Raw genomic sequence first — 27274 nt, 5'->3', positions numbered from 1 at the left:
CGAGGGATTTTAGACAAGAACATTCATTGCAGCTTTTTTTTTTTTTTTTTTTTGTCTTGCAACCGCAAAAGAGAAGAAAGAACTTAAACATCTTTATCCAGCCGCAAGGGACTGGATGAGGGAATGATGTCATAGCCATAAAAATGTAGGAAAAATATTTAAAGTCATAAAAATTTATTAAAAAGAACTAAGTAAAAACATATAAGTAGATATATATGAGTTGATGTTTTTAAGTGAATAAAAACAAGATGCTGTGAAGTGTGTATATTTTGCTTCCATCTGTGTCTCACACACACACACACACACACACACACACACACACACACAATCTCAAGGCACCGAAAGAAACCAAGGTTTTATGACAGTGACTGGTTGTTCTGGGAAGCTGAACTAGACAAGGGCTTTCCTCTGCATTTCTCTTGCACTGAATTTGAAGTTCATAGATTTTATTTTATTTTTAATTGCCAGCATGTATTACTCAAAAAGAAAAAAAAATCTCTAGGATATTAAACGGTTCGTTTACATTTCGCTGCCTGCAGGCGTCCTCCATTGGCGTGGCCGCCTCCTCTGATGGGGGATATTTGGGAAGACGGCCCTGAGAAGCAGAGAAACAGTGACGGGGGGAAATGGATTGAAGTATTTCATAGAGGTTCCATGTTAACCGCAGGCCGTAGACGGGGATCGCCTCTTCTACACCATGAAATTATATATTCTGTTACAGTACATACAATTCCTTACCAAAACCCAGATTACTTTCCGCTTCAGCCTGTAAACAAAGAAATCAAGACAAACGGAGAGTTTTGGGGGGGCTGACTGCAATTAGGAGGGTGGTGGCAAAAAGGGAAAAGCAGAGGAGATGCCGGATAGGAATGTGAACTCAAAAATGCACACTGGCTCGACGTCTGCATTCAAAACGAAGCGAAAGAACAAGTGCAGTAATGGTTCAAAATGTTAGCTCGTGGGAACAAAGCTCTGGGAACAGCGCGAACCTGCGGCGGAGGACGCGTGCGGAGGCCACGGGAGACTGCGCGCACCCGGTGCAGACTCAGGTGCCCGGCGGCAGGAGGGGCCCGCCGCCGCGCGTCTCGGCCAGCAGGGGTCGCCCTCCCACCGGGTGCGGCCGGGGACACTTGCACACAGGTGCGGGGGAAGGGGGGAACCCTGGGCTGCGCCTTGGGCCGGGCCGCAGGGTCCACGGCGGGTGGAAATCAACTCTGGGAAACTGCACGGTGTGGTCCCGCCGCTGCGTGCTCGCTCTTCGTGCCCGCCACGCCGATGAGGAGGGGGGTCTGGGTCACGGGGCGAACAGGTGAGCCCCTCCCCGCGGGCCCCACCGGAGGCACCTGCGGGCTGCACCCCAGGCGGCTGCCACCCGGCCGCCCAGCGCACCCCCGCGGGGGTTCAGGGAGCGCGCCGTGGAATCAAGCCCGTTTCGGCCGCCACCGTAGCCCCGCCGCCACGCAGATCTAAGCCATTATCCAGGTGTCCTGGGCAAGAGCGGCCACCCTCTCTGACCCCGCTGGGAGCCCCAGTGGGTGGGCCTGACCCCTGAGGTCAGGTGATGGTTTCCCGTTGGGTGACGCGTACGGCTTCTCTCCCAACTAGATCTAATTATCAAGCGGGATAGGAACGAGGGCGGGGGGAGCTTGTGCTGAACACTCCGTGGTGTCTCTCAATTCTTGTTCGATGACTAACCGATTGGAGGGAAGAACTCTTTACCTTTTGAATACGGACAGGATCAAAGACAACCAGGACGCCAGTGCCCCGTCATGCTGGCTCTGTTCTGGATGTTTCGCTTACGTGCCATTCCGGTGCAGGGGCGTGGAGAGAAAGGGCTTTAGACATTGACCAGTGCATTTTGTTACTTTCGGAGTCTGCGCTTACAGTCTCTGCGGTGCTAGATTTAAAGGGTTCAATAGAAATTACACGGCATTGATCGTATTTACCTACACTCTGTACTAACTGGAACAGCTCTTTAGTGCACGAGAACACCTTGGCCACCCCCAGTGAATCCTCGCCCTTCCCTCCCGGCCCCCCAACTCCTGTCACTCTGCCTTCCCCCCAGGCCGCCCAAACCGTGCACAGAAGCTCCCAGAGTGTCTTATTACAACGCTGTGTTAAACAAATAACACTAACCAGGTACTGGGTACTGCTCTAAGTGTGCGATGTATATTTTTCTTGTGATTTTAATGCTCTGGGGCAGGCACTGTCATGGTCCTCACTTTACACGTGAGGCAAAGAGTAGCTTGCCGCAGGTCCAGAGCTAGTAAGCAATAGAGTCAGGGTTCAAACCCAGCCAGTCTAGTTGCAGATGCTGTCCTCCTAACTCCTACACTAAAAAATAAAACTTTAGGGGCACCTGGGTAGCGCAGTCGTTAAAGCGTCTGCCTTCGGCTCAGGGCGTGATCCTGGCATTCCAGGATCGAGTCCCACATCAGGCTCCTCTGCTGGGAGCCTGCTTCTTCCTCTCCCACTCCCCCTGCTGTGTTCCCTCTCTCACTGGCTGTCTCTCTGTCACATAAATAAATAAAATCTTTAAAAAAATAAAAAAAAATAAAACTTTTCTCATGACAGCATAATATGTGCAGTTTATCCCCGTGTGTCTTTGTGTGTGTGTCTGTGAATGAATGCGGAAAAAGGGCGTTGGAGTCGGGGCTCACAAAGCTGCCGAAGGGTATGTTTCACAGTATGTGTTAGAGCATGTTTAAACATTGTCACCGCGTGGGAGCGAGAGGGGGAAGATATATTTCATAAGTCATGGCTGTTGTTTAAACACACAGTCCTGTTTGCACCCTCTGGACGCCTGTATCCTTGGGCACCCACTCTTCCTAGCATCTCCTTCCTGGTCCCTATTTTGTATTTCTTTCATTCTTCCTTGGAAAATTCCAGTGGGTTCAAGGAAAAGAGAGTATCACAAAGCCAAGCACACACTTAATTACACTGAGCTCCTCTTCTTAACATAAGCTGTTTGCTTCTATTGACTGAAAATGAATTCATTCAGACAGCCACGCAGAAAATATAGGTTGTTCCGTCCTAACTGTGATTATACTTAGTTATGATACCATACTTGTCCCTGAAGGACTCAAAAACTGCTTGAGAGAATAAAAAGTAGATCCAGTGGTTCATGAGGCTGCTGTCTTTAACCCCTGCTCCTGATGGCTTTAATCGCCCTTGGTTCCCAGTTCCCAGTTCTCGGTTGCACAACTCGCGCAAGAGGAGAACTTGCCTCAGGATACACTCCGTGGAGAAATGGAACGGGAAGACTGCCCTTTGTTGCCAGTATCCTGAGGAAGCTTACTAGAGCTTGGGCTCCTGCCTCCCTTTTAGGGATTTTTGAGGCTTTAACAAAAATCTCTCCTTGGGTTCCTGATTGGAGCCCAAATGGTCAAACTCAGATTTTTGAACCTGAGAAAAATGCCCCTACCTGACACCATCCCGAAGTGAGGGTGTAAAAGTTCCAGCGGGAGTGGAGGGGGTGAGTCCTGGGCAAGGTTGTGGTGAGGAGGCCTGGCGGCTCACGTGGCTGAGGAAGGGAGCAAGGGTGAGGTAACATCAAGATTGATCGGAAGTCCTCAAGGGTCTTCCCTTCAGGAGAGGTCCCTTCAACAAGAAATCGCAAATGTGGGGCACCTGGGTGGCTCAGTCGTTAAGCGTCTGCCTTCGGCTCAGGGCCTGATCCCAGGGTCCTGGGATCGAGCCCTGCATTGGGCTCCCTGCTCTGCTGGGAGCCTGCTTCTTCCTCTCCCACTCCCCCTGCTTGTGTTCCCTCTCTCGCTGGCTGTCTTTCTCTCTGTCAAATAAATAAAAAAAGAAAAAGAAAAGAAAAAAGAAATCACAAATATCTCTGGATGGAAGGTAGACTGTTGAACCTGACGATCCTGGGCGTCACCCCCTTTGGCCGTCTTTTGAGGAGGACAGTGCTTTCCCCTGGTTTGGGAGGGCACTGATCTTGTCTATCTAGTCACATCTAACAATACCACGTTGGTGTTTCACTTACAGCTTGGAGATTACACGACGTATAACTAAATGCTGGAACCCCGCTTAATCTTCCGCCGACATGAAAGCATTTTTCTCTGGCCTCTTCTCAAGGTAACTTCAGTATTCTAGATGTACTCACTGGCGTGACTGTTCTGCCTAGTTTTGTCCTTGAAGTATGAAGTAGTGGTGGCAAAACATAAGGAGACTTGGAAGAGGATGAATAGGTAGAAATCGGCATTGCATATTATGGAAGGAAAATTTCTATTATGAGAAATGCTGCTAGGCATGGAGGTTTTAATAGGATTCAAAGTCTCCAGGATGCTACAAAAATTGGATTGTTTTTCAGGATGGAATAGGAAATTAGTCATACCTGGAATGAATGAATGAATGTGTCAGGGTCTTCCTTCTTTACAAAAATGAGTCAAACAAAAAGCTATTACAACGGAGTAATGGTGTGGTCCTGCCGCTGCGTGCTCGCTCTTCGTGCCCGCCACGCCGATGAGGAGGGGGGTCTGGGTCACAGGGCGAGCAGGTGAGCCCCTCCCTGCGGGCCCCACCGGAGGCACCTGCGGGCTGCACCCCAGGCGGCTGCTACCTGGCCGCCCGGCGCACCCCCGCGGGGGGTTCAGGGAGCGCGCCGTTGGATCAAGCCCGATTCGGCCGCCACCGGATCCCCGCCACCATTGCCCCAAGCCACGGACTACTCCACTGTTCTGCTCAGGTCGGTAGCAAAACTCAGAAGACCTGTCCTGAATGTCTATCTTCAAAGCTCCTCTTCCCTTTCTCTCTCTTTTTTTTTTTTTTTAAGATTTTATTTATTTATTTGACAGAGATAGAGACAGCCAGCGAGAGAGGGAACACAAGCAGGGGGAGTGGGAGAGGAAGAAGCAGGCTCATAACGGAGGAGCCTGATGTGGGGCTCGATCCCAGAACGCCGGGATCACGCCCTGAGCCGAAGGCAGGCGCTTAACCGCTGTGCCACCCAGGCGCCCCTTCCCTTTCTCTCTTAAATCCACTTCAGTCAGACTTTCGCTCTCACCCCTGTGCCAGAACAGCTCTTAGCATCACGGCAAAGACCTTCACTGCTACTTGGAATGTCTCCACCTTTACTGAGCCATCAGCAACAACTGACACCGTGGTCACTTCTACCTTATTGAAACACGTTCTCGCATGGCTTCCTGATTGTCCTCCTCCCTTGCCAGTTGTTCCTTCTCAAGCTCCTTTTCCCCTGGACATCCAGATTACAGTGGGTGTAATCTAAATGTTGGGGTTCTCTGGGGCACACTCCCTAGCCCTTGTGGTTTGTATGCACCTCTGGATCCACTCTGCTGTGTGGTTGGACACACTGTCATTACCAACAATCGACCACCCGCCATCTGGTTTCCAGTTGGTTTTAGCCATTGGAAGGAAGAGGTAGAGATGGCAAGATGGAGGAAAGGAAAGTTGGAGTATTTCCTTCCTGGGTCCCTCCCTGCTGGGCCAAAGTTGGGAAGAGGCTCTGTGTTACTGAAGGCCACCGCTCCAACCAGGGACCCTCTTCTAGCTATAGCTACAGCCATGGCTCTTTCTCTCTCTAGATTCTGTTCTTTCTTCTTGCCTTTCACTTAGGAAATTCCGAGGATGTTAGGAGCTCTGTGCCAGGAATGGGGGACGAAGGCCAAATGTGTGTATCTTATTACTAATTACAGTATCACCTTATCATGTCCTCTGTCACTCTGACCATCCATCTCAACTCATCTGGACATCACCCTGTGGTGCCTTGACATCTCACTTCAGTCTTGACCTCCTGACAGCAAAGGCCACAAAGGAGCCTTACGGCTCTTCACACACACTGCTGACTGAGTGTGGCTTTCTATAAGGACTTAGACCAGCAGGTGCGGCCTGTTCAGTGATATGGAAATGGCAGGGAAAGGGTCTCCTTATTACTGTTGAATTCCTGATTATGAGACTGACCACCCGATAATCGCCTTAGTTTCCAAGAGTACATTCCAGCCACTTGAGCAGAATTGCTATGAGGACAAGGTAGAATCCAAGTGTGGCTAGTTGGCATGAAGGAACATTCTGGAGCAGTGACTAGGAGTTCATGGCTCTCTACTTACATGTAGCTCATTCTTGGGCATTCTGAAGCTCTCCAGGGCATCTCACTTGTCTCGTGAACGGTAATAAAGCAATAGTTATCTGCGAAGGCACTGTACTGGACTCTCTATCTGTAAGAAGCTCATAAGCCTACAAGGCAGCTTACGAATAGCTCCCTATTCCAGAGCAGCTGACTAAGGCACAGAGAGGGCACTACTTACCTGAGGGCACACCTTGGGGTCTGAGGCATAAATAAGCCATTGCTCACCTCCCCTTCCAGTGCACACACTGTCTGAGTAACAGGCACACAGGGGTTCCCAGATTAACTTTATTTCTGACCAAACTGGACCTGAGGCTAAAAGTAGGTTTTCCGAGTCCTTTCCCTGCGAACTGAGATCACCCTGCGTGGACGCAGGTCTTCAGCCTTCCCTCTGGTGGCAGAGCCTGCCTTACGTATGTGGGCAGGAAAGAGAAGAATCTATGCCGCTTGTGGGCAAGCCGGCTCTGAAAGAGCTGAGTGCACCTGCTCGTTCCCTTTGCTCAATCTCACCTAAGAGTCGCCCCTCCTTCCGCGAGGAGGGCCAATGGAGGTGGCCAGAGGTCTAGAAACTTCTGAGCAATGTCATGGGGCCCCACGTCATGGAGCTTGGAAACTCTGGATATACACATGTGAGAGAAAAGAGTGGGAAAGGCCATAATGCATTCCTACGGAAATAGTTTTCACCTCAGGGGCTCTCTGAGCAAGTTTCCTGGATCACACGTCAAGAACCATTGTTCTAGCACCAACTACTGCTTCTTGGTGTTTTCTCTAGGTTCACCAGCGAAACTTTTGCTCCCAGAAAGTTCTGGAAGGGGTCAGAACAGTGAGTGTAATTAAATTATAACGAGGGGCCCAACTAGGCTGTGACTTCCTGCTTCGTTCTTTTTCATCTAATAATGATTGATGTGTTGGAGACCCCGATTGTTAGTTCTGGGATTCCCTCATCTAGGGACTTTGTGCGTTAGCTCTAAAAATAAGAAACACAGCCCTCTCAGCTCTTCTGGGCTCTCCTTGAGATAGGACTCATTACTCTTTTCAGGGGAAGTTCTGGGTCAATATTTATAAAATGCTTAGAACAGTATCTGGCATACAGTAGCTACTGCTATATTAGTGTTTATTAAAATAAATAAATAATAAATAAATAATGAGTTGCCAAGAGCCGTGATGTTGAGTCTAAGGCTATTTACCTGACCTTCCCCAGAGCATATTATGAGCTTCTTAACCACATAAGGAGCTTGAAAGGAGTTGTGCGATAAGGGATAACAGACTCCTTTCTGTCCTGCTGACTAGGGGAAGAGAGGCAGTGGGCCTCTTTTATTTGGGGCATAGGCCAAACATGGGTTCCCTCCCACACATTGGCATTTTCTGGTCCTCGCTTAAGTGTATAAAATTAAGATGAAAATAATTTGTTACTGAAAATAATTATTATAAGGTTACAAATGAGAGTTACTATATAACGTAATTATGTAGAATCCTATAACATTAGTCTATAACATGATTATCCTAGTTGTTTAAAATTAAGATTTAACATAAATTAAAATTAAGATTGAATGTAATAAATATATTTTTAAGAGAAATTATCTGTAGTTAAAATAAATCACCAAAAATTAAACCGGATAAAATAGCAAAGCAGATAGCAAAGCAGTTCTGCCGTGGGTAACAATCCCCGAAGATCTTTATAGGAAATAAAATAAGTAAAAGCCAGCATAGATTCTGTGCAGACCGAGATGTTCATGACAGGGGCAGAACTTCCTGGAGTGAGGGGACCCAGGCAAGGCCTCTCTGTGTGAGGCTCTCCGGGGCTGGAAGTTCCTACCTCAAGCTGGAGGTGGTGGCCATTCCTCTGGGAACACTGCCCATCCCCCAGCCATTTCGTAGGTAAAGGCAGAGGATAGCTGCCAATGTTTTTATTCTAGAAGTTTCTGGGGGGATACAGATTTTCATTCATATTCCAGTCTCTTTTCATACAGTGGACACACAGTACAAGGTCGTTAAACCAGAGTTCCATTTTCACAGAAAATTAAGGGAACATTTACTTAGGATGGTATCTTGCAGATGCTAACAACTTACTTGATATCTGAGGACTCCAGATGCTCCCGGGACCTCTCTCTGTGTCCTCAGGGCCTGTCTCCCTTGCAGTTTGCCCAGAGGCGGTGATGGCCAACCTGACATCTAGAATTCTGCCTCCTTTCATGTCCATGCTGCTGGTGCCTATCATACTGTGGGCCAATAAGTGTGTCTTAATTGTAAAAAGGCATTCACTTTGGATCATAGAAGATGCGTTTCGGCATTGGGAAAGGAAGAAAGCAGAGCGTTATGTAAATCGAAAGTTTTAAGAGTTTTCCAAGTTTATTGGTTCTTCACTTTGACTTTATCCTACCAATTCCAGTGGGTGCTTCCTGGCAGGGTTTTTATCTGACATACTTGTTCGGCAGGGGAGGGGGCACGGGATTTTCTGAGGCAGTGTTCCAGGTGCCTGCAAGCATTTTAGCACTCCCCGTCGTAGGAGACAGGCCTGCTTCTCTCACGTTGGCTGCCTGGCTCTGGGAAGCCTATAAATGTGGGGGTATGGGACCATCAACGGAGAAACTATTTCCCAAGTGTGTTCTGTAGGATGTGATTCTGCTGCAAGACACTAGTGGGTAATAAAAGCAAGGAAGCAGGGAAGAAAGGAAGGAGAGGGGAGAGGGAAGTGGGGAAGAGGGTGGGAGGAAGGGAGGAAGACAGAAAGGAAGAAAAAGGGAAATTTTCCATAGGAGTTTGTTTACTGTGGAACTTCCCAAGATCTTTTTTATGCTAATACTGTGTTACCGTGGGTCCCTCCCCGACCCCAGGACACAGGTGTATCCCACATGCATCTAAGCGCAGATCCCTTTTTTGGGAGCATCTTGGGTTAAGAATGACCTGTGGTTACACTTCAGGAACTGTTGTCTGTCCTTTAACAGAAACCAAAAGGTAAAAGGCTTCTCTGTTTTATTCTTGTTGTAATGCTTCTCCTTTCTGATAATGCTTAGAAAAAGCAATTGGAAAGAAACATGCTAACACATTAACAGTGTTGGCTCTTACTGGCAGGACTGTGTATATGTACTTTAGCCCTCCCCGTGCCCCATCACATTTTTGTACTTTCTAGAAATCTACAATTAACATACATGGTTCAACCACAAAATGATTAAATAAAAGTTAGGCCTTTATGACCCTGGCTAAACTACCCAAATATTGCAAGTTGTTAGTGAGCGACTTATCACTCTTTGCTCAGCTGTGCTTTTTGTGAATTCCTTCACAGGAACACCTTCCAGTGGCACAGATGCATTAATAAGCACAAGGACCTCAGAATCCTTCCTAACACCGTCACCTAAGAGCAGCTGTTACTATGGTCCACGTGAAAAGAACCTATTTGCCAAGCCTGTCTTGCATCATGGGAGAAGATCACGGTGCATCCTAATTGCACGTTGTGTGTCTGTCCCCCTGCCGCAGGCTCTCTGGGAGCAGCCCCAGGTCCTCATCCAGCACAGGGCTAGTGAGCCATAGCGCCTCTCTTTGCATTTCCACACCAGCTCAGTAGTGCCTGCTCCTAGCTAGTACTTTATAATTGTTGGCTGGAGTAAAACAAAGTAGAGGGTTTAGTAAAAGGCGAATATATAGTCTGAGGGAGAAATCTTACATTGATTTTTATGAGGCTTTCTCCCCTTTTGAAAATCGCCAGGAATACTCATCAGCATCCTATTGGGAGCACACACATTTTGCATTTTAGAGCAGTGGGAGAGTAAGTCAAGAGCATGGGTATTTATGGCTGTGCTTGCTAAGGTGGGGTGGGGGTGGGGGGTGGTAGATAGAAAAGGAGTTCCCCAGTGACCCCTCCCCATCCCACACACACTGCAGGGACCTTTATCCTGAAACAACACTGAAATACAGAAATGGTGACAGGTGAAAACCAGACTTTCTGTATCGAGTTTCGGATCGTGGAGTACAAGGGCAGATGTTCTAGCGGTGATGGGAAGGGAGATCAGTCTGGAAAGGCTGCATGCTGTCGCGTGGGACTTCAGCGGGAATTAAGGGACTTCAGCATACTCTAAATGTTTAGCTAATGTGATCTTTTCCTGATTTCTTATGACCCGGGCAACAGGAGACTATCGCCCAAGCCCTCATCAGGTTCTAACATGATGTTTGGTTTTTGCAGGTGACAGACATGAGAAAAAGTAGGTGTGTGTCACGCACACAATATACACACTCAGATAGACCTTGTTTCTTCAGTTCTAAAATTTCCATTTTCATATTTCAACTTCTTTGAAATTGTGCTGCATCTTCCAGTCAACAGCATGTCAGTTTAATTGGCAGCATGTTTTTCTTTCTTACTAGAAAATAATGGTGCGTGTCATAAAATATGGCATCCCGGGTCAGATGAAATATGGTGATGAATATTCATGTGCCTATTTCCATATGTATAAACGTACATGCTTGCGCATATGTATGTCTGCGCTCACATCAGTGTTTGAGCTTGTGTGAGAGATGCAGTTTGCTGTCCTCTTCGGTAATTTGGAAAGGACGAGACGCTCTGGTAAGCATAAGGCTTAGCCCTTTATTAGTTGTCTAACCCGGGTTTGGATGTGTCTGGTTTCCAGTTTTATTAGGAAAACTAGACGAATAATAATTCTATGCCAAACGACGTCTAGAACACATGTTGAATTAGTTATGGTTGAGGGGTCTGTTTAGATCCATGTCTTACCAACCCATTTTCAAGTCCCAGGAGATTAGGGATTTGTATCTTGTGTTGACACAGGGCGTGCTGAGTTAAACTCCATAAGCCTGAGGGAAGGAGACAGCTGTAATGGGACTTTGTTTCATTTAAATAGTCCGCAAGGACAGTGCTCAGCAGTCTGTCCCATTTCCTTCCTCTGGCTTACTTTCCAGGTACGTGCAATCCCCGGAGAAATAACAAATGTAAGAATAAAGGACTTGTAAGGTTGTTCAATGTCAGCGAACAGTGCCACAACTCCCTCGGCTTGGGTAGGTATGAGTCACACACATTCCTATTTCTTCTTTCGTTGTGCCTGTTCCAGCAAAAGTGGGAGTCTCCCAGTCCACTCGCCAACATCCCAGCACTACTGCAGGCCTTTGAAGCGATGATATCAACCCCCCAAAGTACAGCTGAGCCTTGAACAAACAACACATCGACTAACCCCCACCTTCCCCTGAGCAGTCGAAAATCCGTGTATAGCTTTGACCCCCCAAATACGTAACTACCGATAGCCTACTGTTGACCGAAAGCCCTACCCATAACTGAAACAGTTGACTGACACATATTTGGTATGTTAAATGTATTATATACTGTATTCTTACAGTAAAATAAGCTAGAGAATAGAAAACGTTAAGAAAATCATCAGGAAGAGAAAATCCATTTGCAATGTATTTTGAAGAAAATCCCCTTATAAGGCGACCCACGCAGTTCAAACCTGTGTTGTCAAGGGTCCGCTGTAAGTTATGTGAACATTGTTTAACTGAAAACTTTTAGGAGCGAGGCCCCTGCCTCTTCTACAAGCCTTTCCAGCCCTTTCTCCACCTCCTCTCTCTAAGCTCCAGCCACACTCTTCCTCCTTCAGGAGCCCCGAGCCCCATGCTTCTTCTTATCTAAAGACCTTTGCTCAGGTTTCATTTTCTTTCTAGACACTCACCTGTCCGCTCTCCCCCCGCCTTTCACCTTGCTGACTTCCCCTTTCCCATCAGGTCTCAGCTTACCCATTGGCCCTCAAAGAAGCCTTCCCTGTCTCTCCAGACGAGGTCAGGCACCCTGTTGTAGACTTTCTTAGCACCTGTAATGTGTTAGCACTCACACAATTAGAAAATTAATGGAATAATCATTTTCTTATTGTTTGGCTCCCCTGCCAGAGTAAATGCTCCCAGAGAGAGGGTTACGTATGCATGGTTTCTGCGTTCCCAGCACCTGGGACAGGAACTTTAATAGAGTAGACAATAAATACACGTTGAATGAACGGCCAAATAAGGAGAGCTCTGATTAGCTGAAAGTCCTTTTCCCCTAAGAGGTGAACTACTTTTTTTTTTTTTTTTTAAGAGGTGAACTACTTTCGAGGTCGTCCTAGAGCTGCTCGGACTTTGAGCTCCGCCAGCTCTCGTAGTTTGCACTAGACGCTGTTGTTCTGAAGGCCCCGAAGGTGGTGTAGAGAAAGAGGGAAGGTCTTCTTAGACTCAGGAGGTCTTTTGCAAAAAAAAAAAGTCCTATACTAAGAAAAAGTCATTGTTAGCCTGCAAAAACTGTGTGTTGTTTTTCTGTGGTCCCACTCAAGGCTTACGTCAGTTAGCTTCTTCATTTTTTGCTCTTTTGGCTCTTGTGAAGTATGCGGTGAGGTCATCGATTTGGAAGGGAAATTGGGAGGAGAGAGAGAGGGGCGTGTTTTCCGGACAAACATCAGCCTATCAGGTGTGTTTATCGGATTCGATTCGCAGGCACGAACGGAGGCCTCGCTTCCTCTTCTTTTGTAACGGAAGGACGGACCTACTGCATCACGGTGCTCAGGAGGGATATTTGTTAGACGAATGAATTACCGAGTTCTCGAGCAATAGGGCAGTGGGTGTTTCGTCCCCTGGCCAGCAGCCACAACATTGCATCTGTTATCTTGGCCGGGTGCTGGCATGCTTCATAAATGTCGGGCCCCCTAGTTGTATTAAAACAGATCACAAGGAGAGAGAATGAGGGAGAGAGATTGATTCTTGGGAGAAAGAGAATGATTGGACTGGAGCCACAGCATGGGTGTGATCTAAAATCCAGGCACGGGGCAAGGTTTTGTCTCCTCGATGTCTCCTGGGCCACAGACACATTACAATATGTTGCCCTCAATCTTTTCTTGTTGATGGCCATTAGGTGAGCCACTAATGGATTCTGTTCCCTCGAATTTTTCTTTCTTTCTTCATCTTTGCCAGAATAAACAATTCCCCCACCTCTAATTTCCTTCCTACGATTCCCATCAAGATGCCGCCTCATTCACAAGCCTAGTCAGCGGGTCCAGCTATGCTCAGCCTCCCCCGGGCTTTAGAGGTTGGCCACCTGGGCTTTTCCCAGGGAGAGGTGAGGACTGTACCCCTCATGTGGCCCCAGTCCTGGGAAGCGGCACCATCTTTCATGTAGATGTCCAAGCCAGGAACTGGAGTCCATCTCAGTGCTATCTTACCTTCTCCCTTCACATCTACTCAACCACCTGGCTCTCCTCTTTTCCTCCTAAACGTTTTTCATTTTCTTCATCTCTACGGCCTGTGCTCATCCAGTCCTTCAACCTCTCTTATATGGACCACCAGTTTTGTCCCAATTCTCATCCTGTCCCATGAACCTCTTCTTGCCATTGTGGCCAGAAAGGTGTATCTAGGCTGCCGACGGGGCTACAACGTTTCTTTCCCTCAAAGTCATGAAGTGGCCAGACCCAGGCAAGGCCACGCTCCTTAGCATGGGATGTAAGAAGATCTGTCCATTTTGTTCCTGTTAACTCAGCTTATTTATTCGTAGCCTCCCTTCTCATTCTCAGAGGTGCTCCAGGTTGGATGTAAATTATATGGTCCCCAAAACATAAAGCCTCTAATGATCTGCCCTCTACCTTCTTCTCCCGCTCTGCCTATGGCTCTTTACTGCCTGGGCTTCCTCCTCAGTCTGCAGCAGGATGGCTACAGGTCAGGGAATCACGGGCAGATATGACAGTGTCTAAAAGATGAGCACAACCATTTTCTCTGTGTTGACTTCCTGGGAATGGGAAGACCTGGCCCAGAGCCCTCGGTTGACTTCTCCTCATGTCTGATCGTCAGCAGCTGAGCCACATGCCCTTTCCTGAATGAGTTCCTGGCAGGCAGAATGGAATTACCATGGCTGGTTTTATTTGATCATTTGGGGTAGAGTAGGTGTTAGAGAATAGACAGCCATTTATTTTATTTTGTTTTTTTAAGATTTATTTATTTATTTTAGAGAGAGGCGGGGAGGAGCAGAGGGAGAGGGAGAGAGAAACTTAAGCAGACGCCATGCTGAGCATGGAGCCTGATGTGGGGCTTGATCCCATGACCTGAGCCAAAACCAAGGCCCCTACAATGTCAATTTTAATTGAATTCATCTTTGGGTCTCTTTATTCCCCTCAACAGCAGACTCCTTGAGATGAGGGCCTGTGTGGGAGCCCCTCGCCCAGTGCTTGGTGTTAGCAATTTCTGTTGTTGTTGAGCTTTCGGATGGAAGTAAGCAAGGTGGTGTGATGTGGGGAGAGCAGGGGCTTTGGAGGTAGACAGAGAAGGCTGGATCCCAGCTCTGTATTTATGGCCTGTATAGGATCCAGCGGGACTTCTGAATTCAGATTTCTCATCTGTGAAATGAAGCAAAGATTACCTCCGAACATATGTAACCTATATAAAGTGGCTGCAACAGCCACAAACATTACCTCACCTTCTTACCAGTTTTGTCATTTTACCCTAAGAAAATTTTTGAGTGAGGCTATTGTCACATGTCTCTGTGTGTGTGTGTGTGTGTGTGTGTGTGTGTGTGTGTGTGTGCATGTGGGAACACCTAAAAGGAAAATGAGGAAAATATTCTCCGTGAAAAGTGTCAGTCCTGCTATTGCCATCCGGAATTTGTAAGATCTTTGCTGACTATTTGAACTACATGAGAAAAAAAACCCTCTCCTAATCTAGTTTTTATTACGAGACAATGTTTCTAGGGTGTGATTAGTGGATTATTGTAGTCTCTGAAGATGATTTATGCACGAAAATGTCATGGTCATATTATTTAGGGGAATTCAGCATGACATAACTTCTCCCCAGACATTCATCATAAACTTAGCATATTAAAGGTTTAGAAAGTCCCCAGGAGAGAGATTTGTTTTCATTGTTTAACCCATGTTTCCCCAAACATTTTTTTTTATTAAGTTCAATTTAGTTAACATGTATTGTATTATTAGTTTCAGGAGTAGAATTTATGATTCATCAGCTGCATACAACACCCAGCGCTCATTACATCAAGTGCCCTCCTTAATGCCCATCACCCAGTTACCCCATCCCCCCACTCACCTCCCCTCCAGCAACCCTCAGTTTGTTTCCTAGAGTTAAGAGTCTCTTATGGTTTGCCTCCTTCTCTGTTTTCATCTTATTTTTTCTTCCTTTCCCCTATGTTCATCTGTTTTGTTTCTTAAATTCCAGATAGGAGTGAAATCACATGGTATTTGTCTTTATCTTACTGACTAGTTTCACTTACGATAATACTCTCTAGTTCTAGCCACGTCCTTGCAAATGGCAAGATTTCATTCTTTTTGATGGCTGAGTAGTATTCTCTCTCTCTCTCTCTCTCTCTATATATATATATGTATATTTATTTATTCATTCATTCATTCATTCATTCATTCATCTGTAGATGGATGTCTGGGCTCTTTCCAGAGTTTGGCTATTGTAGACATTGCTGCTATAAACGTTGGGGTGCAGGTGCCCCTTTGGATCACTACATTTGTATCTTTGGGGTAAATACCCAGTAGTGCAATTGCTGGGTGGTAGGGTAGCTCTGTTTTCAACTTCTTGGGGAACCTCCATACTGTTTTCCAGAGTGGCTGTACCAGCTTGCATTCCCGCCAGCAGTGTAAGAAGGTTCCCCTTTCTCTGCATCCTTGCCAACATCTGTCGTTTCCTGACTTGTTAATTTTAGCCATTCTGACTGGTGTGGGGCGGTATCTCATTGTGGTTTTGATTTGTATTTCCCTGCTGCCAAGTGTTGTGAAGCATTTTCTCATGTGTCTGTTGGTCATCTGTGTGTCCCCAGACTTAGTTTAACCCAGAGTCCTTTTTTCCTGTAGCACTTTGCAGCATCTGCGGGAATACCCTCTGGGAAATCACAGTCGTCTAATAACCAACTCCTGGCTCTCAAGGTTACACGCTCAAACCTACCGTCTTCCCCACTAGGGAAGGTCATTGGTTCACAAAGAGTGAACAGACTTTCAACTCTAGATCAAAGTCACTGGTGGGAAATTTACTGAAAGCAAGTATTTTCATTTTCTGTTTGTTTTGAAAAAATCATTTCGTACCTCTGGACTGGACCTGAGCTGGTTCATGTCCAAAGCCTTTACCCACTCCAGTATCCTGTGGAAAAACTCCAAGATGACCAGTATAAACAAGACGGTTATTTCTATGTTACCAAACACAGGCTTGTGTATTTTCTTTTTCATGATAATTAGGATTTAACAGTGAAGTAGGGGTGAGTCATGGAACTCTTCAACCTAGGGATTCCGATCACTCTGAGTCAGATTTCAGAAAGCGTGTTCTCCTGAGTGTAAATTATTTACAACCCTGCTGGGCTGGCTCTGAGGCAAAAGTATAGGATATGGATGGACAATTATTGCTTGTTTCCTATACTAAAGGAATGTCTGTTGAGAATCAGTGTTATAATAGAAGAAAAAATTGTCTTATAGTTGCTCAGATAATTATGAAAGAGTTTTGATTTTAGGGGCTTGTAAGGGGCTTGCTTCCTCTTGGGTCCTGACCACCAGCAGCTAGCCTCTGCCCAAGGACAGGCGCAATGGGGGCAGCAAAGCTCAGATCTGTCAGCTTGTCCACTTATGAGGGTCCCAGTTGGCTTGGTAAGGGACAGAGTTGGGACCATGAGATCACATGTCTTCAAGTAGCCAGTAATTCCTAGAGGAGCCCTCGCTTGCTGGTCTCCTTCCATCCATAGCTTTTCACTCTCTTCCTATATATGTTAAATGCCTTCCTTTTTAACCCAAAGTTTATGAATCTCCTTTTCCTTCAAGACCCAAGTTATATCTATTTTTGCTTCCATTTCCAAATGGACCTCAATGAAGGTACTGCTGAAGAATGTTCCCAAATTTGCTAGAATGTGAAACACATATTAGGGCAACCATTCACATCTCCCATTTGACACTGAGCCTGAAGCTCCCTGGAACATCGTCAGCTCCCACGTGCACGCCGAACACTGCGATGATGCTGGTGGCAGCGCCTGTGGTGAACCAGCACCGGAGACCATGGGGCGCTGGGTTAGGAGAGTGTGTGTGTGTGCGTGTTTGTGCGAGTGCAGACCCCCTAAAAAAGGAAGGGAAATTCTTTAGGAAAAATAGCATTCAAATATGAATTCTTACACATAGTCTTACACACAAAATTCTGCCTAATCTTTGATGCAATAATATTGAAATAACTGTTGCAATCGTTCATTGTTCTGCTCATACCGTCCTAGTTGCTAGAGCTTAGGCTGCGAGGGAAACAGGCACCCGCTTCTCACTTCCTGCGGCTCCCTCCAGGTCAGACCTCAGCAAGAGTGTGCACAAACTTCCCAGTAGTGAATTGCATAATTAAATATCTTTCTATATAGCGTGCATACATTTTCTCTCTATCACACACTTTTGGAATAATATTTTATTAGAAATGATTTTGAGTTGAGAAGCTCCATGCTAGTATTGGGTTTGATTCCAAGCAACATGTGTGTTAAGTGCGTTTGGAGTCTTTATAGTGTAATTGTCTGTGTTTTCCTTTAACCGGGAAGGTTTCTTCCTTGCCCTGCTTCATGGTACAGCTTGAATGGAATTCAGCGAGACCAATTCAAAGTCACTGAACTAATGACGTTAAATTTCATCCAGTTTCTCGGTGGTGCTGGCTACTGGGACCCAGAACAGCAGCGCATTCGCAGCACTGGTGGGAAGATGGGAGAACTGGCATCTAGTTCATAGAACATCTAATTAGGAAAAAACCTTTTCTCCTATAAATCTCAGGTGGGCCACATCCGCATCTGAGATAAGGATGTATAATCAGCCCCTGTATTCCTCGTACTGGAAGTTTCTCAGCACCATGCCGCTCCTTATAGATCCGACTGAGAAATCCCAGCTCCTTGAGGTGTAACCATGGGGCGGGAGCTTCTCTCCTGGGAACTGCAACCAACCTTGCTTAATACCCTCTCAGTCCGAGCCAACACCTTCCAGTCCCTTCTGTTTTACCACGTTTATTTCTGGTAGACATTCTTCATCCACATGAGGTATTATTACTTAGGGTCCTTGTCCAGTTTAAAGGCCTTCTTCCCCACCCCGGTGTAGCTTGGGCTCTGCGCAAGCCTGAGCCCCGGCCTCCCCGTCGTCTCCCTCCTCTGCCCTCCTCGTCCGAACACCTGCACAGGGCTGGGCTAGGGCTGGGGTCACACGTCTCTGGCTTCCCTTTGTTTCTCTGTGGTTGCTGCTACACGGGCTGTTGTTGGCGATGTAGGACTGTTGACATCTGCTTGGTTGGGACGGAGGCTCCTCTGTCCTGGGTTCTTGGGGTGGGGGCCAAGGCCTCCAGGTTCCCCTCCCTCCACCTTGCCTTCACCCTCAGAGGGGCTGTTGTTCCGGAGTTACTGGTAGCACCTTACCCGATCACTGAGGGTTGTGGGAACCTTTGGGGTCACTCTCAGCAGCCTCATAACTTCGGGACCCTGGGCGAGAGGCTGAGCGGCCACTGCAGCGTTCCCAGATGCCTCTGCCTAAGGTGAGGCGTGGCTTCCCTGCCCGCCTGATAGGTTCGGGTAGCAAGGTGAAAGCCCCTTTTTCCTTCCCGGGGAGTAAACGGAGAGGACATTCTCCTCAATACATCTCTGAGGAAATGATGAATGTAGTCAAAAAAGGTCTTGTTCCCTCAAAATTGAAGTCTGAATGTTTCCTTTTCATCATTTTAAGTGTTATTGCTTAAGATTTTTAGTTAGAGAGTTAGAAAGTATCTCAAAGTGAAAACGAGGACATAAGCCACTGGACATTGTGTCACACCCTCCCGCCCACTCCAGCGTTTGGAGAGAGAAGATAGTGCAGGAAAGCAGGAGCCTGGCCTTTGTTCCTCGTTCACAGTCCGGTCTGGAGAGGGTCATTCTGCTTATCATGAGCCTCAGTTTTCTTTTCTGTAAAACTGAGATGACTATCTCACTGATTTCCTACCTTTCAGAGGCTTTTGCCAAGATTTAGTGCGGTGGTATATAGGTCGGGGTCTTTTCACCCCCTCACCTGGCTTGTGACAACCAAAACTGTCTCTGGACACTGCCCTGTGTCTTTTGGGGAGCACACTTATCCCCAGTTGGGACCAGGTAGGAATGAATGACGTTAAGCTGACTGGCTGCGTTCCATCCTGGAGCTCAGTAGGCCTTGTGAAGATAAGGGCTTCCAACTGTCCTTTAGAACGAAATGAGTTAGGCAGCCAAGGCCCCCGACAGCAGCTTTCTGCTTGACTGTGTTGAGCTGTGCCAATGAAAGTAGCGTGTCTATTGTATCGAAGAAGGAAAATGTATTGGACTCAATGATAAGAATAGAAAATCTGTGTGGTTAGAAGATTTGTAAATGCACAGTTTTGTGGCAACTCGGGACCTGTCATTTGAGATAGAGGGGATAAAATATTGGAGTAGGGAGCACAGACAGATCTGGGCCTGGCTGATGTATGAAGACACAACCACAGTTACGATGAGGACCATGCCGAATGTTTATTTTTCGAGTTCACAAGACAGGGGTGTACGTGGAGTGGGGGGTTTGATGGTGTGCGTGGAGCAGGGGCCCACGCCGAGGCCATGCTCCCTGCTGCCTTGGCGATGGTCGCGTCCTCCAGTGGCTGGCCCAGAGCAAAGGCCCACAGAGAAGCGGGATAAATCATTTTGGAAACTCACCCGTGGAGTGTGATCATATGGAGACAGACGGGGTTTAAGCAGCAGACAAAGAGGAAGGACACATAATAAAGGGCTGGGGCAGTTTGCAGCGGCTTCTCCACACCGAGGGACCCTGTCCCTGCCAGCCCAGTCACGGGCCAGTGTGAATAAATGAAGTGTCCGTGAATCCGTTTTGTCAGCCCGGCCTGCCTTCGTTGGTTGCTTTGCTTCTTGGGGGGAAATGTTAGAGGAAATGATGTAAATTGTTTATTTATTCTTTTATTAGGATCCAAAAAGTGTGATAGGAGCAGGTGGAAAGCAGGAATGAGAAAACTGAAGTGGAGCCACCTGGGAAGGAAGGAAGGAAGGAAGGAAGGAAGGAAGGAAGGAAGGAAGGAAGGACAGACGAAGGACAGACGGAAGGAAGGACGGACTTCGGTGGGTGAGCAGGTTTTATTTACAGAACCTATGAGGATACCTATTTCCAGCTGCATTCCTGTCCCCACTGTGTTATAGGTGAACCGGGACAGACGAGCTCTGTCCTTTGGCTGGCAGGTGGCACCATAAGAACCTCCTATAGGAAAAGGGGGGCGCCAAGGTAAGCGGGACCCTTCATAGTTCTCCTTTCAGGGAAAGTCTCGTCCTCAGTATAGATTCCTAGTTCTGCTGACATCAGCAACATGTGCGCCCCCCCCTTAAAGAGTTTTCAGAAGACTCATCTCTCCCCTCATTTCTCATATACTTGTATTGCTCATTCAGTGAAAGATTATATCCCTGTAAAAGGGAAAAAAAGAAAAACCTGAGGGTTTGAAATAAAATTGACACACACACACACGTATATACACACACATATGTATACACACATATATGTATATGTATACACACATATATTACATGTACACACATATGTACACACACACACACACACACGACTTACTGCAGTCACTTGAGGCACGCATCTTTTTAGCAAGTACAATAGATGTTCTTGTGAGGTTATGCTAGGTGGTTAGAGACGAAGGAAGCCCGCCCAGTCCTCCTGGCTGGAAGGGTTCCTTGTGCCCAAATATCTCCCCGATACTAAGCAATCTCTCAGACTCAGGGGGAACCCTGTGCCGGAAGTAGTGGGCGTTTCTGACCTTCACAAACAGCTCTGAGAAGGTAGGTGTTACGGGCTCGTCTTTCAGATTTCCTGCGCATTCCCTGGGACTCAGGGGACCCTGTCTCCCAGCACTGGGGTCTGGCTTTGGGCTGGCATCTTTTGATCTGGTCTCATCAGTGTGTGCTTTCCCACTCTCACCAGCTGGGCTGGAACCAGGGCCTTGGTCTAGGGTGTTGACGGAGACATCTTGATCTTGACACAGAATAGCGATGCCCTTGTTGGAGTCTTTGCCCTTTGGGGGGCTTAGACAATCTTTCTGTAGGGCTTGTGGCTTCTCTGCTCTGAAATGGGAAGCTTTGTAATTTTGAGACAGTGCCTGTTCTTTGCTTTTCACGGAGTCCTTTAGGCCAGCATGATGGAAAGGAGGCATCTGGGACTTGGTTTTATATATTTCTTGGGTCATATTGGTGGCCAGTGCTCTGGGGAAGGAGGTAAAAAGAAGAAAATCTCTGAAAAACAACAAAAAGCCCCCTATCTTGAATTTCCCAGTCGTTCAACCATGTTCCCCTTCAGTGTGGTATCAGCGGAGGTCATGAAGTGGCTGAGAAGGGGTTGGTCACAATATGGGGAGGTGTTTCATTGCTTAAGGAGGAAAGGCAGCATTTTCGCAGGGAGAGGATGATTTAGGGAGGTCAGTTGGGGAGAGGGATTCAATGGCGTCTCCATGAGTTTAGTAAGAATTTTCTTACCTAACTTTATTAGCCTGTGGAACTCCGTGCTTCTGTTCTCCTGGCGGTAAGGGCACAAAGACATCTGGTCTCTTCTGAATTCCATTCCCCAAATAAGAGGAGAGCTTTTTCTTGATAATATCTGCTTTGTGTTAATGAATAAGTGTCATGGGCTGAATTCTGTCTTCGCTGAGTGTCATATGTTGCAGTCCTAACCCCACAGCACCTCAGAATGTGACCTGATTTGGAGGTAGGGCCTTTACAGAGATAGGCCAAGTTAAGAGGAGGTCATTAGGGGGAAGCCCTAATCCATGCTGGTGTCCTTATCAAAAGGGGAAATTTGGACGCAGAGACACAGATAGAGGGAGGACAGTGTGAAGGGATGTAGGGGAAAGACAGCCAACGACACTCTGAGAAAGGCCTGAAAGAAGTCCTTCCCTCACAGCCTCAGAAGGAAGCAACCATCCAGACACCTTGATCTTGGACTCGTAGCCTCCAGAACTGTGAGGCAGTAAGTAAGCCACCCAGTTAGTGGTTCTCCCTTACGGAAACCCTACAAACTAACCTAGTAAGAGGAGGAGGGAAGGGAGGCCGAACCAGCAACGGGTTCTCTGGGCAGTGATCTAACATGTGAACACCCTCAGACCACATTCACAGCAGGCCGATCTGGCATGCTGGATGAAGACAGAAGAACCGACAGCAGTTCCCCAGCGTCGACCTAGGACATGTTAACAAGGATGAAGAAACACTGAGATCAGAGGTTGAAACTGGCTGGAGGCCCAGGGAGGTTTTGTTTGCATGTTTTATTTGGCAAGCCTGGTGTTTTCAAGACAAAATAACTGGGCGTGAGCGATACCCAGAGATGGTGCCCTATTGTTTCCTTCACCTCAATTATGTGCTCTCCTACTCACCCCAACCGTGAGTTGTAACTGCCGGCTACAATGAAGTGGGTTTTTCACTCTTTGAGTAAATGTTTCAGCATCTTGTAGTCATGGCCGCGCTGGAGGACCCAGCTGGTTTTCAAGACACCTCCCGAATTGGTCACTTGGGGTTGGAAGCCTTGTGCTGGTTTGGGAGTGAGTTCCCTGGATCTGCGCTGGGGCGAGCAGGCACCAGGCAGAGGAAATATGACCAGATAAGAGGACTAGAAATCCCATTCCACTCCTAATACTGATTCATCTCAACACTTCTTTGCGAGGTCGTCAAGACAAGAGACAGTCTTTTGTGAGCCCTGCTTCCTCTGTTATTTCCTTGAGTGTGTGTGTGTGTGTGTGTGTGTGTGTGCGCGTGTGTGCGTGCATCTTATCCATGTAAGAACTTCATCTATTTCCTATAAACCAGGAGATGTGCAGCTACTTCTCCCGGCCAGGCCATTCTGCAGTTTCGACCTATTGAGCCAACACGCTTGGAAATGAGCATCGCTTTCCTCTGGGACTTGACTTTCTCCCGTGTTCCCTTGCAGAGGCGTTGTGCCTACATCGCTGCATGCATACAACTCCCCAGCTCAACAAGGATGTCTGAATGCCTCCTTCGTGCCAGGCAGTATACTCTTGACGCTGGTTTTATTCCCCCTGGACATATATCATTAATCACAAAGCTCTGACAATTCTACTTTCTAAATATCTCAAAATACTCGTTTGTCCTCACATGGCCAGTTCCCTAGTTTAAGGCTGAACTTGGGAATTCTCTTTAACGTTGCAGCCGGAGTGAACACGCAGTCCCCCCACTCCCAGACCCTATAGGGTGAAATCTAAATTCTTTTCAAGACCTATGAAATGCTTCATGATCAGAGACACCGCCCCCACCACTTCGCCTCCACACGGTGCCTCACCTTCTCCGCGCCCCTTACCCTCCTCCGTGCTGGACTCGAAGAAAGCCACGCTCGTGTGCGCACCGCGTGCATACTGTTCCTTCTGCCAGGAGTGGCCTCGTTCCACGTGTCCTCATGACAAAATTAACCCCCCCCCCCCCCGCCATTCTCCTCTAAGATTGTGCATACACACTGCCTCTTTTGGGAGATCTTACCTGAGGCCCTTTGGTAGACAGGGATCTTCTTATGTTCCTGCCCTCCTTTGGAAACAACTCTAATTTAGCAATTAGTGTTTTCTATCATAATTTTCACAAGTACGGCTCCCTTCCAGTTTAAACGCGAGCATCTGGAGGGACCACGTGTTTTCATATTTACATTCCTGCGTCGATCAGAGTAGCTACAAAAGTGTTTTGAACAGTCTGGTCCACAGCACAGCTGTCCCACAATAATCTGCCAGCGTATCAGCTCAGTTGAAAATGCAGGTTTTTGAGCCTACTTCCAAATCTGCTGACCCACATCTCCACAGATGAGGACTGGGAACACGCATGTTAGACAGTCTCCCGACTGGCATGTAGCTGAAGCCCAGTAGCAATTTCAGTAAATGAATCATGGGAAAATATTGCCTAGTACAGTGCCTGATAAATACCGAGACTTAATATATATTATTTCTTCCCCTTTTCCTTATTTTTTCTCCTCTTTCCCTTAATTTTACTATCAAGAAGTCTGAGGCTCAGAAAGAATATGACTTTCTAAAGGACGTAGAGATAGAGGCCCCTGAATCAGTTCTTTGCCTCCTGGTCCAGACTCTTCCCACACCACCCGTCACTGAGGCAAACATCTACTCAGCCAGGACAGCCACCGACCTCGGCCTGGCCTCTTGCATACCTTCCCTGCCCCCCTCCATGCAAGTAGGTATCTATCGGGTCTTCAGTGTCTTTTTGAGAATGGAAGTGAGATTCAACCAGATGGCTTTTAACATTCTTTTCCAGTCTGTGAGCTCTCATTCTAATTTGTTTTAACCATTTATTACAGACAGGGAAATGGAAAACAGAGAAGTTCAGCCACTTGCTCAGAGCTCTCTTTTAGACCCAAAGCTGTGGGTTAGAAATGATTCCCAGGCCAGCTTTTTGGACATCACTCTTCATCCTTGTGTCCACATATTAGCCGTGTAGACCTAAACAAGTTTATGTCGAATCGTGACACCTGGCTTTCCTCCGGAACATGCTCCAGCATTTTCAGAGCTTCCGAGTTCCGGCACCTGCCTTCAGTGAGAAGGGGCTGTAGTTTTGCAGAGCTGGGGTGGATCCTTTCAGGCTGAATTTTGAAGTAATATCAAAATCAGATTATTTTAATGATGGATGTTTCTGCACACTGTACAACTATGGCAGTTTTTAACAAAGCAGTAGAAAAGTTTAAGTCTCGTAACCATCTTTTCTTGATGGATCGATTAATCCATTGATTAAGTGATAAGAGTAAACACATAACACTTCTTTCGTGCTTAGGTACTGTCCCAAGTGCTTGCTGAATCCTCAGCTAACTTCACGAGGTGGGGAACATCATTTCTGTGTTACACTGGAGGAAAGTGAGGCACAGGCAGGTCCAGGAAGCCCCCCAAGGCCTCGCAGCTAGTAAATGAGAGTCAGGATTTCAACCCTGACAGTCTGGGTCCAGAGTCTGTGTTCTTAGCTGCCATGTTTTAATGGGATCATTGAATGGGGTGGGGTGGGGGGTTCTTTCCCAATTCTTTCCCAGTGTAGACTGCTCTGGATGGTCTGAGATTCTGGACAGCACTGTGTAGTCCTTGGCCCTGTGATGATCATAGCTACTAACTGGAAACTAGCTTTCGAGGTTAGTTCCATTATTCTTGTTATCGCTACTTAACTACTTACTTATCTCCGTTTATTGGATAGTCTTCTAAGTGATGTGTACATCTGGAAAGGGTTATTCTTTGGAGACAGGAGGTTTTATGGAAGAACATTGTTATAAAGAATATGAGCACACGGCTTACAGGTAAAGAGGCCTCTTTCGTTAAACAACAGAAATATTTGCCCTTTGACTTACAGAGTCAAAGAAAACACAGTACCGATATACCACAATTACTCGTTTGAAATTTTCCAATCTGAGCAAAATCTGCAGGCTCTAGTGTGAACACACATTAAATACAAGGAGGGTGGCTGAGAAGTTCATGTCGCACAAAAGGCAGGAAGGGCCTCAGTCTCATCGGCGAGCATTGAAAATGGCCCAGTGCTCCTTGCCCAGCCCCGTTGGAGGGCATCTATCAGCATGAGGATGTTGCTCTGTGGTCAGAGGGCATCTATCAGCATGAGGATGTTGCTCTGTGGTCGCTAATCCTGGGGATCTTTTTTTTTTTTTAACTTCCCTTTCTTAAGGGGACTGACACATTAAACAGTTGCTCAATCAATGGTTGTTGACCAGGCATAGACATGAAACCAAATTAACCCAGATACAGTGACAGGAAAGCAGAATGAAAAACAAGGTAAGAAGGAAACAAAGGACTTAAGCAAGAGAGAGCTCGTTTGAAACACAGAAGTGACTGGAAGCCTGAGAAGTATGAGCTCGAAAAGGCTTGCTGATGAGCTGCTGCAGCGAACCGTGTAACCCAGGGAGGGAGGAGGGCAGGCCGCCTAAAAATCCAGGTCAGGTTAAGTTCTTGCTTCCTTGGTAGCCAGGTCTCTGAAAGAGCCCTTGTCCTGAGGTGGGGGTATCACTCTGGCCTCACTCAGGCGGTGGCTTGCCGCCCCGCCCGCTCCCTGCCCCGGAGGCCTCACCTTGTTGTAACCTCTGCAGTTCTTTCTGGAGCTGCCTCTGCTCCCGGGTCAGCAGCTTCATGTGGTACAGACAGATGTGCTCCAGCCTCTGCAGTCTTTGGCTGAGTCTGGCTTCGGCCTGCCTGGCGCTCTTCCTCTCCAGGTCGAAGTGCTTAGACACCGGACCCGTGACCACGGGCCTCTCTATCCTCTTCATGGTCTAGAGACAATAATGCAAGATTCTGTCAGGCACGACTAACCTGATAGAGCAAGATGGGGGGCCCCTGACCCCTGGCTTTTAGTCAGGTCAGTGTTTGAATTCTGTGTTTCTGAAGCGACAGCTACCAGTCAGATGAAGGCACACTATTGGGAAATTTTGCCCTATACTAATGAATTCCTACAGTGATGCAGACGATGCAGGGGAAAATTTTTCCTCTGAGGCTCAGTGTCCTTGCCAATAAAATAGTGATAAATGCTAGGCTCCTCACATAACCCCAATCAGATTGCCATAGGGATCAAGCATACGAACAACTCTTTGGGAAAAAAATAGAAACCCTTTACTTACATAAGGCATTATTCACCCAATAAGAGAGTCTCTTCCACTATTCCTTCAAGGCTTCCAGAAAGCCTGCTCAAGGGTTTGGAAAGGATCTGGGACTTAGGGCCAAGCCATTCTCTGGGATTCACACATGAATGGGTCCACGCAGCCTGTAGCCTACTGCCCCAGGTGCTATGCTAAGTGCTGCGGGTTGTGGTGACTGAGTCATAGTTCCTACCCCTAAGGGGCTTTCCAATTTGTGACTATAGAGGCTAATAATTCCACATCAAGTCTGAAGAGTAGGACCCTACTGGTCACAAAACAGTGCAGGCATCCCAAACCAGCAGTCTGGGCAGCATTGGTGAGAACAGTTGGGTTGGACACCCTCACCCATCTTCTCAGAGCTCTGGTCCTCTCTACACTTCCGGTACCCCGATGGCCAAGCCCACGCTGGCATCCTCCTCCTGGCAACTCTATCACACGCATAGGCAGGACACACCTTCCTCTTCTTTGAGTTCTTCGTGATACTTATTTTAGAGCTAGGATCACAGTATGCGCCCAGGATATAAATGGATTGCTCTTGATGGAGCTTTGGTGATAATAATGCAGGAAAAAG

General features: G+C 47.2%; 2 protein-coding genes across 5 annotated transcripts in view; one reads left to right on the top strand and one right to left on the bottom strand.

Moving 5' to 3' along the window:
- HSD17B7 (hydroxysteroid 17-beta dehydrogenase 7) overlaps positions 1-27274 on the top strand; it is a 74468-nt gene that overhangs the window by 30886 nt on the left and 16308 nt on the right. For 3 of the 4 annotated variants that reach the window (XR_008960281.1, XR_008960280.1, XR_003321215.4), the window contains exons 9-10: positions 4000-4089; positions 20002-20153. The gene's annotated coding sequence lies outside the window, so the exon portion shown is untranslated. Of the gene's footprint in view, positions 1-3999; positions 4090-11002; positions 11858-20001; positions 20154-27274 lie in introns of those variants that run through there. The other variant, XR_008960279.1, reaches the window with a different exon arrangement.
- CCDC190 (coiled-coil domain containing 190) lies at positions 20714-26337 on the bottom strand. The gene is made up of 3 exons (XM_026517373.2): positions 26142-26337; positions 21564-21687; positions 20714-21293 (listed from the first exon to the last, which is right to left on the bottom strand). Exons 1-3 carry the CDS (start codon positions 26335-26337, stop codon positions 20714-20716), a joined length of 900 nt encoding a protein of 299 aa, XP_026373158.1.

This window comes from Ursus arctos, unplaced genomic scaffold (genome assembly GCF_023065955.2).
Source record: "Ursus arctos isolate Adak ecotype North America unplaced genomic scaffold, UrsArc2.0 scaffold_2, whole genome shotgun sequence".
Lineage (NCBI taxonomy): Eukaryota > Metazoa > Chordata > Mammalia > Carnivora > Ursidae > Ursus > Ursus arctos.
The sequence above is the reverse complement of the archived record's forward strand: the minus strand, read 5'-3'. Positions and strand labels throughout refer to the sequence as shown.